Source organism: Schistocerca nitens, chromosome 6 (assembly GCF_023898315.1).
Source record: "Schistocerca nitens isolate TAMUIC-IGC-003100 chromosome 6, iqSchNite1.1, whole genome shotgun sequence".
NCBI lineage: Eukaryota > Metazoa > Arthropoda > Insecta > Orthoptera > Acrididae > Schistocerca > Schistocerca nitens.
This window is the reverse complement of record NC_064619.1, coordinates 246,045,875-246,063,367: the sequence shown is the minus strand read 5'-3', so window position 1 is coordinate 246,063,367 and position 17,493 is coordinate 246,045,875. Positions and strand designations below refer to the sequence as shown.

The window sequence follows — 17,493 nt, the reverse complement described above, 5'->3', positions numbered from 1 at the left end:
CTGAATGTCTTATATGTATTGAATCAATGGTATAATGTTTTTCTTTGTAGTTTTATCCTTTTGTAATTTTGTGATAAAATTTTCAGCAATTTTTGGAACCAGTAATAAGCTAAGTAACTGCATTCAATATTACAAGTTTACTTAATAATAGTATTATAACATGTAAAATTTCACAGGTCTCGCTATTATGTATTTGAATGATTATATGTCTGTTATACATGTAGTTTTGCCACCAAATTAAAGATAAGTAGTGGGGCAACATATCTCATGTCCCTGAGAAGATATTTTCAGCCTATTTTACCATAATGACTGATATGTATATACATGTATTGGTGAAATCCTTTATTAATTAGAAAAGATATGCAAAGAAATAGGATGTGTTACATTTTGACAAAATGTAGTCGTAATCATTTATCGCTATAATTCAGTAAGAGATTACATTCTTCTGTCATTTGTAGTTCACACAGCAGTTCTATGCTTGCAGAACCTTAACAGCTTTAATCACTTGGAAGCATACATTCTTTGCTCCACCTTTATATACCTTTTTCACTTACTGTTAGTCCCTGAGACGATCAAATCCTCATTTTCATAATTCAGCGTCCATAAAAACCAACAGCCAAGTCACATGGTGGAGGGCAAAATGCTGAGTTCATTATGCGAGCTAGATCTGATGGTTACAGTTTTTCTCATTTATAACTGAAATGAAGCCCTGATTTTAATAACTTTAAAGACTTGTGTTAGTATTACAAATGTAGCAGAACACTTAACCCAGTTTCACCGAAATTTCCAGTGTTGATGTGATGATTACCATTTTTGCGTTTGGACAGGTGGGAGAATAATTAACAGTCTGAAATATTGTGTTGACAGTTCTCAGCAATACGTTCGAAATGTTTCATTATGCTTTCATAAGATATGATATCCCTTTCTATTCACAATGTCCAGCTTTTACACAAAATAAGCATTTATGTTTTATGACTTTTGCCTAATGCATTAGATCTACAGATACTGCTACAATAATTGTCAAGATAGAAAACATAATTATTGAAATCACTGGTAGTGAGTTCGATATTAACATTGTCATCTCAAAATCTTAGTCATTCATCAAGGTTTAGATTTCAGGACCAACATGCACTACTGGAAAAAAATTAATTCAGGTGGAAAGATGATGTCGATTTTCACCCGATTACACCTGATGGATAGCAGATGCAGGAATAATGGTTTCAGCGTCGACCGCCAATAGATAGCGTAGTGGCATAGCTACTGGAGCGCCATTTGTATCTTATCCTTTAATAGGGGATGCTCACAGCCAGAAGGCTCAGTGGGGTGCAAACGCGTGAAGCAAGTAGGCAATCATATCGTGGTCATGCACTCGTGCTTCCTACAGCCAACTGAGTAGGTTTGAAAGAGGTAAAATTGTGCCCTTCTGAATCGCAGGATTGTCCTTTCGGAGAATAGCCATACAAGTTGGACGTGCTGCGTCAGTTGCCAATGATGGTGGTATCAGTGGTCACGTGCATTTTCACACATGTAGACAAGGTTCTGGACGTACACGAATCAAGACGCACGCCAGGATCGTCGTATTATAAGGACAAAAGTGACAGATCTTACAGCTGCCAAAGCATGGATAAGACAGCTTGTGAACCCAGACATGACAACATGAACTGTTGCGAACCAGTTACTACCACTGGGACTACAGGCATGTATACCTCTAGCCTGTCTTCTACTCAAGCCACAGCTCGACTGGTGCTGTCAGTGAATCATTTGGAAGATGGAATGGCATACCTTGGTCTTCAGCGATGAAAGCAGATTCTGTCTACATGCAGGTGTTGGTCTTTGCGTGTACGACATAGACCTGGTTAGCGATGTCTAATGAGTTGCATTCGTTCAAGGCACACTGGTCCCACCGAGGCCTTGTGGTCTGGAGTGCGATGAGCTAAAACTCTCGATCATCTTTGGTGTTTCTGGGGGAGACACTAACTAGCGCTCAGTATGTGCAAAATGTTCTTTGGACCTGTTCTTTCGCTGTTCTTGCAACAGGAAGGTGACGTGTTTTTCCAACAGGATATTCCTCGCCCACACGCTGCTTGTGAAACTCAACGCGCTCTGCAAGACATACAGCAGCTTGTCTGTGGAGCACGATCTCGAGACTTGTCTCCAATCAGGTATGTGTGGGATATGATGGGAAGAGAAGTCACTCGTGTGACTTATCAACCAACAGCCCTCACAGAACTTCGTGAACAGTCGAGCGGCGTGGCTTAACGTATCCGAGGACAGTATTTGCCTTCTGTACGAAAGACTGGATGCCAGAGTTAGCGCCTGCATTCACGCCCATGGAGGCTACACAGCATACTAATATGGGTGTTTCAACGTTGGCCGATATGGTACCCACAACCACTTGTCTTATTGATCTGTAAATGTAAACAGTTCTTGTATTCCATATGCATGTTGCAACAATACATCTGTAGTTAAGTGGAAACCTCTAAATGGATGTACAATGTTTTTTCTGGAAACGTGTTTTTATGAGATAGCTACATAAAGAACCTTCTTATTTAATTCGTTACATTTAGACACAAATAAATATTCTCAAATAAGAGGCCATTGGAATCTGCTTGGTAATGGTGCAGCTCCTTAGCCTCAATCTGCAAATTCACTGACTTAACCTCGAAAAATGAGTTTGCAAATATTTTCGCATTTTCAGTACAACTTTATCTTTGAGGTCCACTCCGCAGCCAGAGCGGTCACCACACATGACTCTTATGCGGAGGACTCAGGATCGATTTCCTGGGCGAGGGGATAGGAGGGGAAGAATTGGAAAACGTTACACTCAGTCTCGTGATGCCATTTCAGGAGATATTTGAATGAGAAATGGAGGCTCCAAGGTCTGCAAAGCTGACAATAGCTGGAAGAGTGGAGTACCCCTCCATACCACATCTATATGACACTAGATTGCAGAGGATGACACGATGGCTGGTCTTCAGGGCCTCATTGTGGAGATTAGTTAAATTTCATAATTTGTTTAGCTGTGTGTCGAAATATTACTTCTTTTCAAATATGTTTCACTGCAACCAGACGCTGCACAAAGTAAACTTTACAAACAATGGCACTATTGGTATAAAGAAAAATTGAACAGTATTCCAGAAGTCTCCAGCAAATGGATGCTGCTACTAGTCCGCTGATCAAGATTTTGGATTCAATATAATGATGTCATTAGCGGTCTATATTATCTGTGTCAACTTCCACCTTCCTTTAATAGTCCATGCCTCTGACTTTACACTGATACTATCTCTCTGAGCACAGCACTCATGCAGTGAAAAATATATATCTAAAAGACTTACATACAATAGCAAATATGTAACGCTTACAGTACTTTCAAGGGAACATTCACATGTGTAAATAAAAGATCTTGATGAAACTTGGCGGGTATTTAGAGGGTGAAAAATAATGCAATATGTATTTTTTTAGCATAATTTCAATTTCTTTTAGTGGTAAAACACACTGGGAGAGGAAATTTGGCATGTTGGGTTGAGAGGTAATATCTTCAAAATGATGATATATGATGATGCTTTTCATTTAAATGTTGATATGCAATTCAAGTTCTTGAAAACTGTGTTATCTACTTAAGTAATGGTTTGAAATTTTGCTAAATACCCCACTACCATTAATTAGTTTTGAAAAATGATGAATTTTGTTACAACATAAATTAAATATGCTTTTAAGTTACATACATCCATGTGTAATAGAGTTTCTGAAATAGCATTTTTGGAAAATAAGCTATACAGAATGTACTGTCAGGGTATTTTCAGCATACGTAATTGAAACCGGAAGCTACAAAATGGACAAAGTAAAAAAATAGCAAACACAAAGAAAACACCAAAAAGTGTTTCCTAAGACTCATGGCTTAATTATTTGCGCATATGGTGGTATCTGATGTGGTTTAGGACCAGTGGAGTAGTACTGCTGTTGTAATATCTTTTATTTATTTATATAATATTTTGAATTATTAAAAATGTAGGAGTTGGTACCTTTTGCAAGTGAAGATAAATTTCTAGTGAGTTTATTACTTGTGATACGTATTTGTGCCAATACTTATTGCAAGTATTATGTATATTCTTTACAAAAAAGATTCCTTTTGATCTGTATTGAATATACTGAAAGTATTCATTTGGATAAAAAAAAAACAGAAATATGAAGTTCCCAAGGACATTCATTCTGTGACTGACCAAGCTAATAGTTACTCATTCTAATATCTTCCAGCTTTGTTTTTTTAATGGAAACTTTTCTACTCATCTTATTCCTGTTTTTTGCCAATGCAACCGCTTGACTTTTCCCTGGAAGGCGAAGATGAAAGGTATGAATCGCTAGACATGTGTTTTAATTGTTGCTTTAAAATCAGATGTGAATAAAAATTGGTTGCATTTGGAAATAGCAAACTGTTCCTTTCTATCTCTTGACATCTTCCTTTTTACTATTTCTAAAGAGATAACTGTTTTCTTAATACAGTAGAACACCAGCTTTTAAAGTCAGTGATGTCTTCAGCTACAATCATGACTACCATGAAATTATTTTTGGAGAAGAGTTCACAATAATTTCAAAATTGTCCTTCACAGTTGATATTTTGTCAATATTTTTCGTGGCTGTTTTTACTACTGAAAAGTTCCTGTTGTATGGAAGGTACTGATGCCCTTTAATGGGAAAATATTTGACAATTTTCTCAAAACGATAAGTGTCTTTCAATAATAACTACTACTTGCAACTCTATTATTTCTGTTCTGGTCTGGGCACCCACCTGAAAAAAAATGTACTTCTTTATCTTGAATTTGTGTAATATAACAGGAAGGAACATACCTCATTTGGTCCTTTCTGAGCCTTTCCTTCATGGTATACATAAAATACGGATTTACCACTTCTTAAGTCATGGATATTGAACACATTTACCAATAACTGTCGTACATAAAATATTTCCTGCAATGGTATATGTGGCGATGACAGACTCTGCATATAATCCATGACAATTCTGCTACAGTACTGTCCTTTTCATCTATCTCTTTTACCACTTTTGTATGTCTGTGAAATTTCTCTGCTCATATCAGGTGCACTATTTTCTCTGCCACAGCAATCCTCTTTGAAATTTCATTTACTCCAGAGTTTGTAATTTTCACAGACAGATCTTCACACCTGCAACATGTATCTATTCGAGAACATCCCAAAGTAGCGAAAACTTTTCTCTGAAATATTTTGTATAGTAATTATATGACAGTTTTGAATCTGGCTATTTTACATTAAAAACTTCATATAGCTTGAACACATTTAATTTGACATCTAAATAATACTTCTCCTCGCCAGAATAATGAGGTTCAGGCACTGAATATGAATTTATATGGTCATTTATCCTTTGACGTTCATCTGCAGGCATTTCTTTCTAGTTACTATGTTTCCCACTAGCATCCTGCTCCGCTTTTTCTGGCAATAGTAATGCACAAAGCTACCTGAGACGTTTTACGGTAATTCTATGTAATTTCACAAATGCTTCATGGATCACATCTACTTTTATGCCCTCGTTAAGAACATTTAAGGTTAAGTAATTTGCTTTCATTGATCCTTCACCATTTCGAGGACGTCTGTGTTTTATGGGTACAGTATTGCTACTGTTAACACTTGTAGGTATATATCTTGTTTGTTGTTTACATGCTGGATTATTCCTATTTGCTGATATTCAGTAAAATAGTTATAGCAATGTTTCTCGCATCTGAGAATGAAAATATATCTACACAACTCACCAAGCCATATAAAAATCACGTGTTTTGTAAAGCATTTCAAAATAATGTAATAACCTCTGCAAGTAATTGCATGGAGATCCAGTTGTCCTTGTACGAACTTCCTTTCCTTTGTGATTTTTGTGAGCCAAACCTTCAATTTTAGCTTTCTTAATCGGTTTTTCTCTTATACAGATCTTTGTTGATCACTTCTTTTCTCATTTTTGCTACACTTTCATCCATTATTTTGCTATGTCTTCAAACAACAATGCAATCCTCGCAACGTAAATAAAATCAAGAAAGCAGTAGTACCAACTGTGAAGATGCATTATTCTACCATTCGGTAACATTGTTTCTTTAGCAAAAGTCACCAAGTCCTGGACTTGGCGTCTTTTGCAGGTTCAAGGGGAACTTTCATGTCATTGTGGCATATACACTCATGTTCGTAAAAAACAGAACACCTTGAATGACTAGAGATAGGACGTTCATATTTCCAGTATATGTACTTAAGTGTTTTCTGCAGAAATGATAGGTCTTTCAGTTACCTTGGTTCAGCATGTGTCCTGTTGCCTAGTAGACAAAGTCTCCTCCATGGGCCCTGATAATTTGTTCCATAAAGCGCGAATGGCGTCCTGTGGTATATCCAGCCATGCTGCATTCACCAGGTTCCAAAGTTCATCTGTGGTGGTTGGCATTAGGTCACAGTGCTCCATCCACCCTTTCTCCATATACCACACATTTTCGATTTGGGATGTGATCTGGCAGGCCAGAACAGAGTACTGACATCCTGTAACACCAAGGAGACACGTGTTCGTGCAGCAACATACAGTCGTGCATTGTCTCACTGAAAAATGACGTCTGGGGTGTTGTGCGGAAAGGGTATGGCTACAGGTCGCAGGACGTCATTCACGCAGGTCACACTGGCCTCAGTGCCCTGGACACACATCAACTGTGGTTTGTGTTTGTACCCAATAGCACACCACACCGTAAGGCCTTGAGTTGGTGCTGTTTGTCTTGTGCGAATGTGATGCAGCTCCCCCCACCTTTGGAAGACCAATGTGCGGCCATAATTTTCAAACAAACGGAACCTGGATTCATCCGAATATACTGTCTGATGGCATTCCTATTCCAAGTGATGTCGTTCCATACATCATTGCCGTCTAGCATGTTTCTGCACATTCGTCAAAGGTAGGCGGGAAAGTGGACGATTCGTACATAGCCCACGCCATAATAAGCGACCATGGACTGTCACTCCTGACAGTGTACCATGTGTCACACAGTTCCATCAATGTGGGTGAGCCGAGGAGGACTCAGATTTGTCGTGCAATGCTGCTTGGATGAGGTGCAGATCTTCTCAAGGGGTGGTCTGGATGGTGCGATCTGACAGAACTCGCCACTTTCTACCATCTTCTGTGAATCATTCTGCACACATTTGTTGCACTGTTGAAACACTTCGTCCCACAGGAGCAGCAATTTCCAGGATGGATGCATCACATTCTCTCATCGCAATAATGCTCCCTCCTCCAAGATCACTGGTTTGATGGTGCAGTTCGTACATATGTCTGCGAGACAGCCTTCACATCTGCTCAAGTTACGCTGTCTCCAATACCGTCAGTTCATAGAGACAACGAGAGCTGCAGGCCACTTTTAGTGATAGATGGTGTTATGCCCCAATATCGATGTTGACCTTGTACCCACAGGCCGACATGGTTGAACTCCTAATCATTTCTACAGAAAATACTAATGTAAATGTCCTGCGAATATGATCATCCTATCTCTACTCGTTCAAGGTGTTCTGTTTTTTCCTGAACATGAGTGTAGAATAAATTAGACTTTGGTCCATTTGTTACTAAATTCTACAAATGACTTCTTAAGAATCAGAAAGTATTAAAAATTTATTTTGTCAAAAGGTGGACTTGGTCCCTTTTGGAAGTTCTTGATTCAATTAAAATATCTAAACATTCACTATTATTCTAATCATCTGATTTAATTATATTTGTATTATGTTTTACATTGTTACTTTAAATTTAAATTCATGTTCTTGTTGGTTTATAGTTTACCATTTCACATATATGTATTTCGTTAGTTGAAAATAATAAGTAACAAATTATTATGCTAAAATATTAATACAATACTGATATACTGTATACAATTACTTGATACATAACAATTTTTTTACACCATATATGTAAAATGAAAGAAATTTCTTCACTTAGTCTACATGTTGGAGATACAATCTAAAAGAAAATTCAGCAATATTTCATATTGTCACAGGCAATCCTCTAAATACCCTGATTTGTATCATGCATATTTCAGTACATTGGTAAGCCTTGGCGAAAGGAACTGATTATGTACTAGTGGTCTCAAGTGGAGATTAACATCATAATCATTGAAGAGACTAGATCTGAAAATCTTCTCACAAAGTTCTTCCAACATCGATAGCCATATATGGCTCAACAGCTATACTTGTGCCGTCAAGCCCTTTGGGGTCACCAGATTCAGGTTCCTTTCCATTGTCGATGCTCTACACGTTTCTTTCACATTTACCACCCCCAAGAATCTAACAATAACACAGGTTTTTCTCTCCTACTTTAAAATAAAACATTATTCAAATATCTTTTCGCATGGTCTGACGTTTCTTTATCAGATTTAGATGCTGTCACAATCACATTTGGGCTTCCAAAAGAGATTCTCGAATTCTCGCGCCAAATTCACCATTTGTTTCTTCTAAAACTATGAAAATCTGAGTGGTCAGTGTGAAAAAGCCGTTTTTAGCGTCGTAACCAAGGACATGAAATTTGTTCATCTCGTAATCCCAAAGGGCCTGATGGCACAGGTGGAGTTGTGGGACATAAGCCGCTTCTGATGTTGAAAGAACTTTCTGAGAAGATGTTCAAATCTTGTTCTGTTGAATGGTTATGACATCAATCTCCAATTGAGAACAATATAATAAAGCTGTAGTCAGTTCTCTTTGCTGAAGCTTACCAGTGTTCTGAAATATGCCTGATACAAATCAGGTTATTTAGAGGACCAATAGCAACATTTTTAAATACTGCTGAATTTTGTTTCATGTTTCATTCTCCATCATGTATATTACCTGAAGAAATTTCGTTCCTTTTATGTGCATGGTGTAAAAACATTATGTTTTAAGCATTACATTGTTGATAATCATTACTGTAACGATTGTGTATCATAATAATGCTACTTATTATTTTCATTAATAAAATACATGGATGTGAAATATTATACAAAAAAACTAAAAACATAAATGGAAAACGCTAAATAAATATTCAAAACATAAAAACAAAGATGAGTAAAAGAAATAAATAGAATTATAATGAATGTTTAGATATTTTAATTAGGTATATTGAAGACACTCAGACAGTACATTGAGCATAGCTTATTTCCCAAAAATGGTATTCCAGAAACCAGATTTATAACACATTGATGTATGTGGCTTGAAAGCTTGTTTAATTGATCTTGTAACAAAAGTTTTCGTTTTTCAAAATTAATTGATAGTCAGGGTATTTTGCAAAACTTCAAATATTACAAAAGTTGATTATACAGTTTTCAAGAATGTCAATTACATATCAACTTTTACATAAAAGCATTTTTATACATCATCATTTTTAAGATATTCCCTCAAAATCTAAAATGTCAAATTAACTTTTGAGGTGTGTTTTGTTCCTTAACACTGAAACTGGGCACAAACAAGAAAATACATATTGCATTATTTGTCCCCTCAACACACTTGTTACGTTTCATCAAGATCTTTTTTTTTTGCCCACAGAAACTTCCCCTGTCAGATACAAATTTACATATTTTTTTGTTAACATAGATAATAGTAATGAAAGGAAAAGAAAAACAGTTGCACCAACAATTGGAGACCAGTTTTTGGAGCCTGTTGAGGGGTGTGCACGCGAGCTCCATACGAAATTCTGCCACCAGGTGCTAGAATACTGCTGTCACTGCATGCTGCAGTACCACAGTCTGCCATAATAGTGAGACAGCCTTCAAAATGCTGTAGCACAACGCTGTACTTCTTTAGTGAGCTACATGCCAGGGGTAGGCTCCTGTCACAACATAGCTGGTCAGATTGACTACAAAAACTTGCCCCTCAGCCCTTAGCAGCACTTGTATTTGTACTACAACTGGTTCTGGCACTTCTGATTGTAACTGACGCTCAAGACAGTTTCCATAACAGACGTAAGAACAATACGGGGCCAAAGAGTTTCAACTTTGGTTAGCAGCGTCATGAGCTAGCCAGCCGCTGGTCTGCAAGCCACCACTTTATGTGACGGTTCCATGTCACGAGCCGGAGCCAAATGAAGACCACTTCTAGGGTGCCTTACTCTGGCACTCTGGGTGGCACAGCTGGGACACTGACAACAGCTTCTGTACAGAAGTCTTGCAGAATAAACAATTTGAATACTGAATGACCTTTCTTGTTTCTGCTCTGCCGCAGCATTAGTAAAAAACAACCCACAGTTCCTGTACACGCCTCTCTGAGGTACAAGCATCCATTCTGGCTGATAGTGGTGTCAGCATTGCTGATACCGTTACAATGTGAAGAAGGTTTCGTCACAGCTCATACATAAACTGGTCCCTCTACTATTATTTTTACTTTTTAGTGCCCTCAAATACATGGATACCATGTATAGAAGAAACAATACTACAGACTGTGTACATCAGTATGTGTCAATGAGGACTGTCAACTGCACAGGGATTAGCAGTAACCATCAAAAGAAAACGACCCCTCTTTTAGTTAATCTGCAGTTGTACCGATGTAAGTTGTGATATCGCGACAGGCTTTGGTAGTAGAGACTACTTCAAGAACTGCAAATTTACAGATTCACAGCTGAGTAAAACATGGCCTTTTTCATTTTTTAAAATCTTTCCAGTTAATCCAAAGTTCGTTTTATCATGTGCTTTGGTAATAAAACGTGTGACATGATTGCCTAGTCTGGCCACAACTCAACAGGGATTTTTGATTGATTTTCGTAGCTGGTTACAGCTGCCAGCAGATATAGCTAGGTGGAAATGCCCAGTTACATGCTGTTGATAAAGCGTTTCCAGGTTTCAGTGATTATAGTGGTGAACAAGTATGAAGGCAGCTGTGTGGTGTGTCCTGTGCAGATGCAGCAGGAGAATGTTTTGTGGTGTGGCCAGTGTGCTCTATCTCTGTCCAACACCTCACACTCCAGTCGTTGTCTACCCTGGTTACTGGCAGTGCTGAGGTGAACACTACTGGTAAACTACTGCTGTCGGTTTTGGACATAATAATTGTCAAATTTGATTTGTGATTCTCATAATCATAATACCCTTACCATGCCTAAACTAACATGAGAATCAACGCTCACCCTGTATCGCACACTGCAGAATGACGCTATCAGCTGAAGCGTCACTTGATGCACTATTGCGTGAAGTTGCACGTATCCCGATCATCCACCTTCTTGCGTGGACTCCACCATAAGTGCGACAGGTGGCATGGCAACATGGGAAGCGACAACAGTCGTTAGGCTCAGACTGAGGGGAACCAAAGATCACTATCGGATAAGACGCAACAAAATGCGGGAAAAGTGACTGTGTAAAACATATTGCATCGTCGGGAAATATGCATGAAAGAATACCTTTGCTTGACAGTACCAGTATGTTCTCTCATGTTAATTTCCTGTTAATTTAACAAGCAAAAGGGTCAATAGGACGATTACACAGGCCGACGATGGAAAATTTTTTGCTGAAAATACCTTATTTTTATGTTTTTTTAGGGTTTGGAATCCAAATATGATAATTAAAAAACTGTATCACCCACCATTTCTTTGCATTGTACAGTTAAATTTATTAAATTAAGCGATTGTTTAAAGAATTTAACAGCTTCTAAGTAGTTAAAATACTTTTAAAATGGAGGTGTCATGAATGTAGATGATGTTGGTAGCACTGCTGAAAAACATTTGCTGGCAAAAAAGGAGGGTTCTACTTTTGAGTTAACAGATGGTGTATTGTTTACTGTCAACCTAACCTCACTTTCCCATTTCCTGTACATGTAAAAACTCTGCTTACAGTTTTTGTTATATTTGCGGTGAATTTGTGATTAAAAAACACCAAAGAAACATTATGACTTTGTGAAAAAGGTTTATCTATCATACTTTGGATCTAAACTTCGAGATCAAGATAAATCTTGGGCACTGCATAAGGTATGTCATGTGTACGTTGAAGATCTAAGAAAATGGTCCAAAAAGGAGAAACAAGCCTTTAGATTTGCTGTTCCAATGATATAGAGGGAGCCAAGAAGTCATTCTGATGACTGTACTTTTGCAGTGTTGACATTACTGATCATAATTCGAAAAACAAGAAGGTAATAAGCTACCATAACCTTCAGTCCGCCATCTGAGCAGTAGGACATGGTGTAGATAGATTTGCCGGTTCCTAAACCACCAGATGATTTAAATTCTATTCCAACAGAAGTATTTTCTGATGTACAATGTGATTTAGATTGAACCAGATGATCACGAATTCCATTGTAATACAGGAAGTCTAGAGCCCAAATTGTTTACTCAGACCGAGCTTAACGATTTGGTTAGGGATCTGGGCTTAAAGAAAGGAAAAGCTGAATTGCTTGGGTCCAGATTAAAAGAAATGCACTTACTGCCAGTTGGAGCCAGAATATACATGTATAGAAATAGAGAGCAGCAATTTCCCAAGGTTTTTCAAGAAGAAGGTGATTGAGTGTACTGCACAGACATTCCTGGTCTGATGAATGAGTTTGGTATTGAATACAAAAAGGAAGACTGGAGGCTGGTTACTGATTTATCCAAAACTACTTTAAAGGCTGTTTTATTACACAATGGCAACATGTATGCCTCTGTACCCGTTGGACATTCTGTACATATGAAAGAAAGCTATGAAAACCTATCAATAGTCCTAAATAAAACATACTATTCTGCTCATGGCTGGATGATATGTGGCGATGTAAAGGTAACATGCATGCTCCTTGGTCAGCAAGGTGGCTTTACCAAATTTCCATGTTTCTGTGTGAATGGAACAGTAGGGCTAGGGATCAACACTGGCGTAGATGAACTGGCCTGTGAGGGAGTCTTTAAAACATGATGAGAGGTACATTCTACGTAAAAACCTTGTAGATCCAAATAATGTACTCCTACTGCCTCTACATATAAAGTGAAGCCTAATGAAACAGTTTGTAACGGCTTTGCCTAAAGATAGACCATGTTTTAAGTATCTCTGCCAAACGTTTCCACACCTTACAGAAGCTAAACCAAAAGAAGGCGTCTCTGTTAGACCTGACATTAGAAAACTGATGTTTGATGTTAACTTTGAATCCACAATGCCATTAAATGAGAAAAAAGCGTGGGTATCATTCAAGCAAGTTGTTACAAAACTCTTAGGACTGAAAAAGATCCAGAATATGTTTCTATTATAGCTACAATGTTAAAGAAGTTAAAATGTTTGGATGTTTAATGAGCCTGAAAGATTCTGAACAGTCACCTCGATTACTTCCCGGACAATATGGGAGATGTTAGTGAGGAGCAAGGAGAGTGTTTTCACTGGGACATTAGAGTGATGGAAAAACGCTACCAAGGCCACTGGAACACCAACATGATGGGGGACTACTGTTGGTCACTTCAACGAGTTCAGCAAAAGACTCATTGCAGAAAAAGCTACACAAGAAGCTTCAAAGAAAAAAGAGAAAGAAAACACAAACCTATTCCAGCTGACAAGTGAAACCTCTATTAACACACATGATTGTTTTAAGTAGCTTACTGTAAATGCAAACCATGCTTATATTGGTTAAGAGTTCCCGAACTTCCAGCCAGGTAGCAGTGTCTTCATACTGCAACGTTTCGACTAGTGACATACTCATCATCTTCTGGCGTAGTGCCGAGATTTTGCGGATGCCGGTCCCTTTATACCTGCAGCGTGCCCCCACCACCTGTCCGCAGGAGGCTGGATCCAGAGGAGCCGGTGGGCGGGGTGGAGTGGGAAGCGGGTGCGCTGTTCGTGTCTCCGTCAGAGCATTCCGGTCGCGTATCGCAAGCTGCACGGTTCTTGGTGCGTTCACGGCGTATTGCGGCTAATGCTGGATTACTAGCCGCGCTAAGTTGATGACCTTCGTCCCTGTTGACAAGATTCTCGTGGACCCGTATTTCGATCGATTCTTTAATGACGGTGTCCGAATAGCTCCCGGCTCAGCAGAGCACCCTGGTGTTCTCGGAATCAAAGGTGTGGTTTTCTTTGATACTATGTTCAGCTATAGCAGATTTCTCTGTCTGTGCAAGTCGAACGTGTCTGATGTGTTCCTCGCACCTTTTCGAGATGCAGCGCTGCGTTTGTCCAATGTACTGTAAACCACATTCGCAGGCAATGCTATATATGGCAGGTGTATTGAGTTTGAGTGGGTCTTTAGCTGAGCCCAGCAGGTCTTTCGTCTTCGGCGGTGGTCGGAAGACGGTATTTATGTTCGATTTTCTCAGTAGCCTCCCGATTTTGGCTGACAGGGGCCTCAAATATGGCAGAAAGTCGAGTCTCTTGTTATCTTCCTCTTCTTCTTCTTCCTCTTCCCGAAATTTGTCAGCCTGTCTCCTCTTGAAGACCCTACCAATCTGTGTTTCACTGTACCAATTTTTCCGAAATACTTCTCTTAGGTGGTGTAATTCGTCTGAGAGACTTTCTTTGTCACAAATGACGCCCGACCTATGTGCCAAGGTGGTCAGTACTGACGCGTTGCGCCGGATGGTGGCAGCTGGTTGCATGGAAGTACAGGTCTGTGTGCATCTTCTTTCTATACACTGAATGGCCCAGCGTGCCATCCGCCTTCTTTCTAATCAGTATTTCCAGAAATGGAATACAGCCATTCTCCTCTACTTCCACCGTGAAGGTGATATTCTCATGTACGATGAGTATGTCACTCGTGGAAACGTCGCAGTTTGAAGACAGCGCCACCCGTCTGAAAGCCCGAGAATCTTCACCAGCTGTATACGCCGGGACACCATACATTCACGTTCATGCTAATGTTGTAACGAAGCGTTACACTAATTTTCCCGTTTACCGTATAGCATAGGATTTTGATACTATATAATAAAAAGCATATTTCTCGAAAACTACGAATGATATAAAAAAAACAACAGCTAGATTTGTATTCAGCTCATAAAAAATCTATAAAGGTCAGCTATCACAGTAAAAAAAGTTTTTCAAAAAAATTTTTCCTTGGTCTGTATTATGAACAGAGACAAAATAGCACGATGTTTCAGGCTACTGTACATGAAATGCAGTTAAAGGCGGACTATCAGTAAGTTTTAGCTCTTCTCTGTGAGTAACTAATTTTCATTCAGAATGGCTGATATTTCTGATGTTGTGCTCAGATCATATTTAGAACTTTTCAGAGGGCAGCTAGTTCATATTGTTAAAGCAGATTATAAAGATGGACGCAGTCTTGGTGTTCTTTAGCTACTTAAAGCACATAGCATTCCAAAGTGTCGAATTTGCTTTATAGAAACACTCAACCACTGTCATCTTCAGGAGTTTATTTCATGCAGCCCTACAAGCTTCAGCAACCTGCACTTTCTCTGAACAATAGGACATCGAGCGACAACATAATGTACAGAGGATGTGCTGCCTCCATCTCCTGTTCAGATTCGTTATCGTGGCTATGCAGATAGTTTGCCTTTAGTTACAAATAACGTCCCACTGCAGGCCACATTGTCTGTGCTATAAAGCGGATAGGTAGGAATGTAACAATTTCTTTCATATAAATTTATTGTGCATAAATTGCTGAGGCACCTTTTTTGTATAAATTACCAGTCCGGATTTACAGAATCCATACCAAAGGAACCAAAAAATTTAATGAATGCTGGTCAAACAGTTGGGAATTTTTAAAAAATTAACGTTTTCTGGCATAATTTTAGGCAGTTTTCTTACAATTCTCTTTACCACAGATATTTCACAAATGACTACATGTTGTTATTAGACGTTATAATACTTGTTGAAATGAAAGAAAATTTTAATTTTAGATTAAAAGGTAAATAGAAGTTAATAAATAGAAAGAGACTTTTAATATTGTACCTTTGCTTTTTCTCATAATATTACAGTAAATTTTGTTTGAATTTAACAGATTTGATGATTGCCAGTGGCCAAAAATTGTCATTTGTGAATGATAAATAATGAAAGTTTAAAATATTCACTATCTAGACTGTACTCTATCATGAAATTTGCTTTTTTATTTTATTTTATTTTATTTAACTTTAATGCCAACCTAGAGTCAGTCCCCGAAATCAGATTGCCTCATCCTGCTCTTCCTGAGACTTTTCGACCACACAATCTGTAGCTGTCTTCCAGGCCTAGCCAATGAGACAAACAATTTTTAACATTTGCTGACAAGTTAACATGATGTTCAAGATCAGGAACTTTACCTTCTGCAGACAATGCTCCTACTGACAGAGCCATCCAAGACTCATGAGCTTCAGCACTGTCAGTAACTCAGTCCTACTCTCCAAATTTCACACAAGATTTTCTGCTTCCATCGCCGAATTAGCATCCTAACAGAAAGGATATCTCTAGGATACCTCATTTGGAAAGTATATCAAACATGAAAGGCAGGGTTCTATGTTCAAGGCCCAGTCTGACACATATTTTCTATGTTGCAGTCTCAAAACAGTGCATTGTCCATAGCAGGATGTAAGATTCATTTTGAAACAAATTTTACAACGAGCCCACGGTGCCGTTTGGCTTTTTGGCTGCTGTGTGTTACAAGAGAAGTCTTTCATAAAACAGCAGGTTCCCTACTACTCATTCTATTGTTTTGCATTTAACTGTAGCCCTCTCTTATCGTTCGATACCATTGTATATTCTGAAGCCAATGTAATGAAGCAACTAATAAGGTGAGTACAAACAGAAGCCTTGTTGAGAGTTGCCACTGTTTACAGCCTACTGCGGTTAAGGAGCGAGGGAGTGCTCAATCGTCTGCTGTGGAACTCGTGGTGGGTGGATGGCACACAGCGCCAGCGGCAGCAGTCCACGCCGATGGTAGGTGCGAGGCAGGTCGCTCCAGCACTTGTGGTGCTGGCAGCTGCTGGAATGGTGGCCCTATGCCTGCTGCTGCTGGAGAATGCGTGCTGTAGGAGGGGCGCAGAAGTAGTCCGTACTGCTAGTGGATATGAAGGGAGTGGCTCCAGTTCTGGCAGTGCTGGCAGCCGCTGCTCTGTCCACCCTGTGCCTACTGCTGTCGTGTACTAATACAATACAGTTACCACCATGTTCTTTTATTCAGCACGTGGTTTGTACCTTTCTCAGCATGGCATTAAAGTAATGAAACAACTGCTCTCCTTTTTAGATGTGCACATCCAGCATCTTACACATGTGCCTCTGAAACAATTCATGCAGTTGAGAGGTCGCCTATCTGATTGTTCCGTCAGACAAAATGTGTTTCTTGTTCAATAAATTGTTTAGTAATAATTTAAAAAAAACAGGACAGTCTCAAAATTTCCACGCATTTCTTTCAAAAAATGGTTCAAATGGCTCTGAGCACTATGGGACTTAACAGCCATGGTCATCAGTCCCCTAGAACTTAGAACTACTTAAACCTAACGACACCACACAACACCCAGTCATCATCAGGCAGATAAAATCCCTGACCCCGCCGCGAATCGCACCCGGGAACCCGTGCGCGGGAAGCGAGAACGCTACCGCACGACCACGAGCTGCGGACCCACGCATTTCTTTAATCGTC

At 39.1% G+C, this 17,493-nt stretch overlaps 1 protein-coding gene across 1 annotated transcript in view; it reads left to right on the top strand.

Annotated features, from left to right (window-relative positions):
* The window catches only part of LOC126263308 (glutamate receptor 2-like), a 138,610-nt gene extending 121,610 nt beyond the window's left edge, over positions 1-17,000 (top strand). The window contains exon 6 of the mRNA XM_049960396.1: positions 16,691-17,000. Coding sequence (XP_049816353.1) covers positions 16,691-17,000 — 310 coding nt within the window. The remainder of the gene's footprint in view (positions 1-16,690) is intronic.
* Positions 17,001-17,493: the final 493 nt, after the last annotated feature.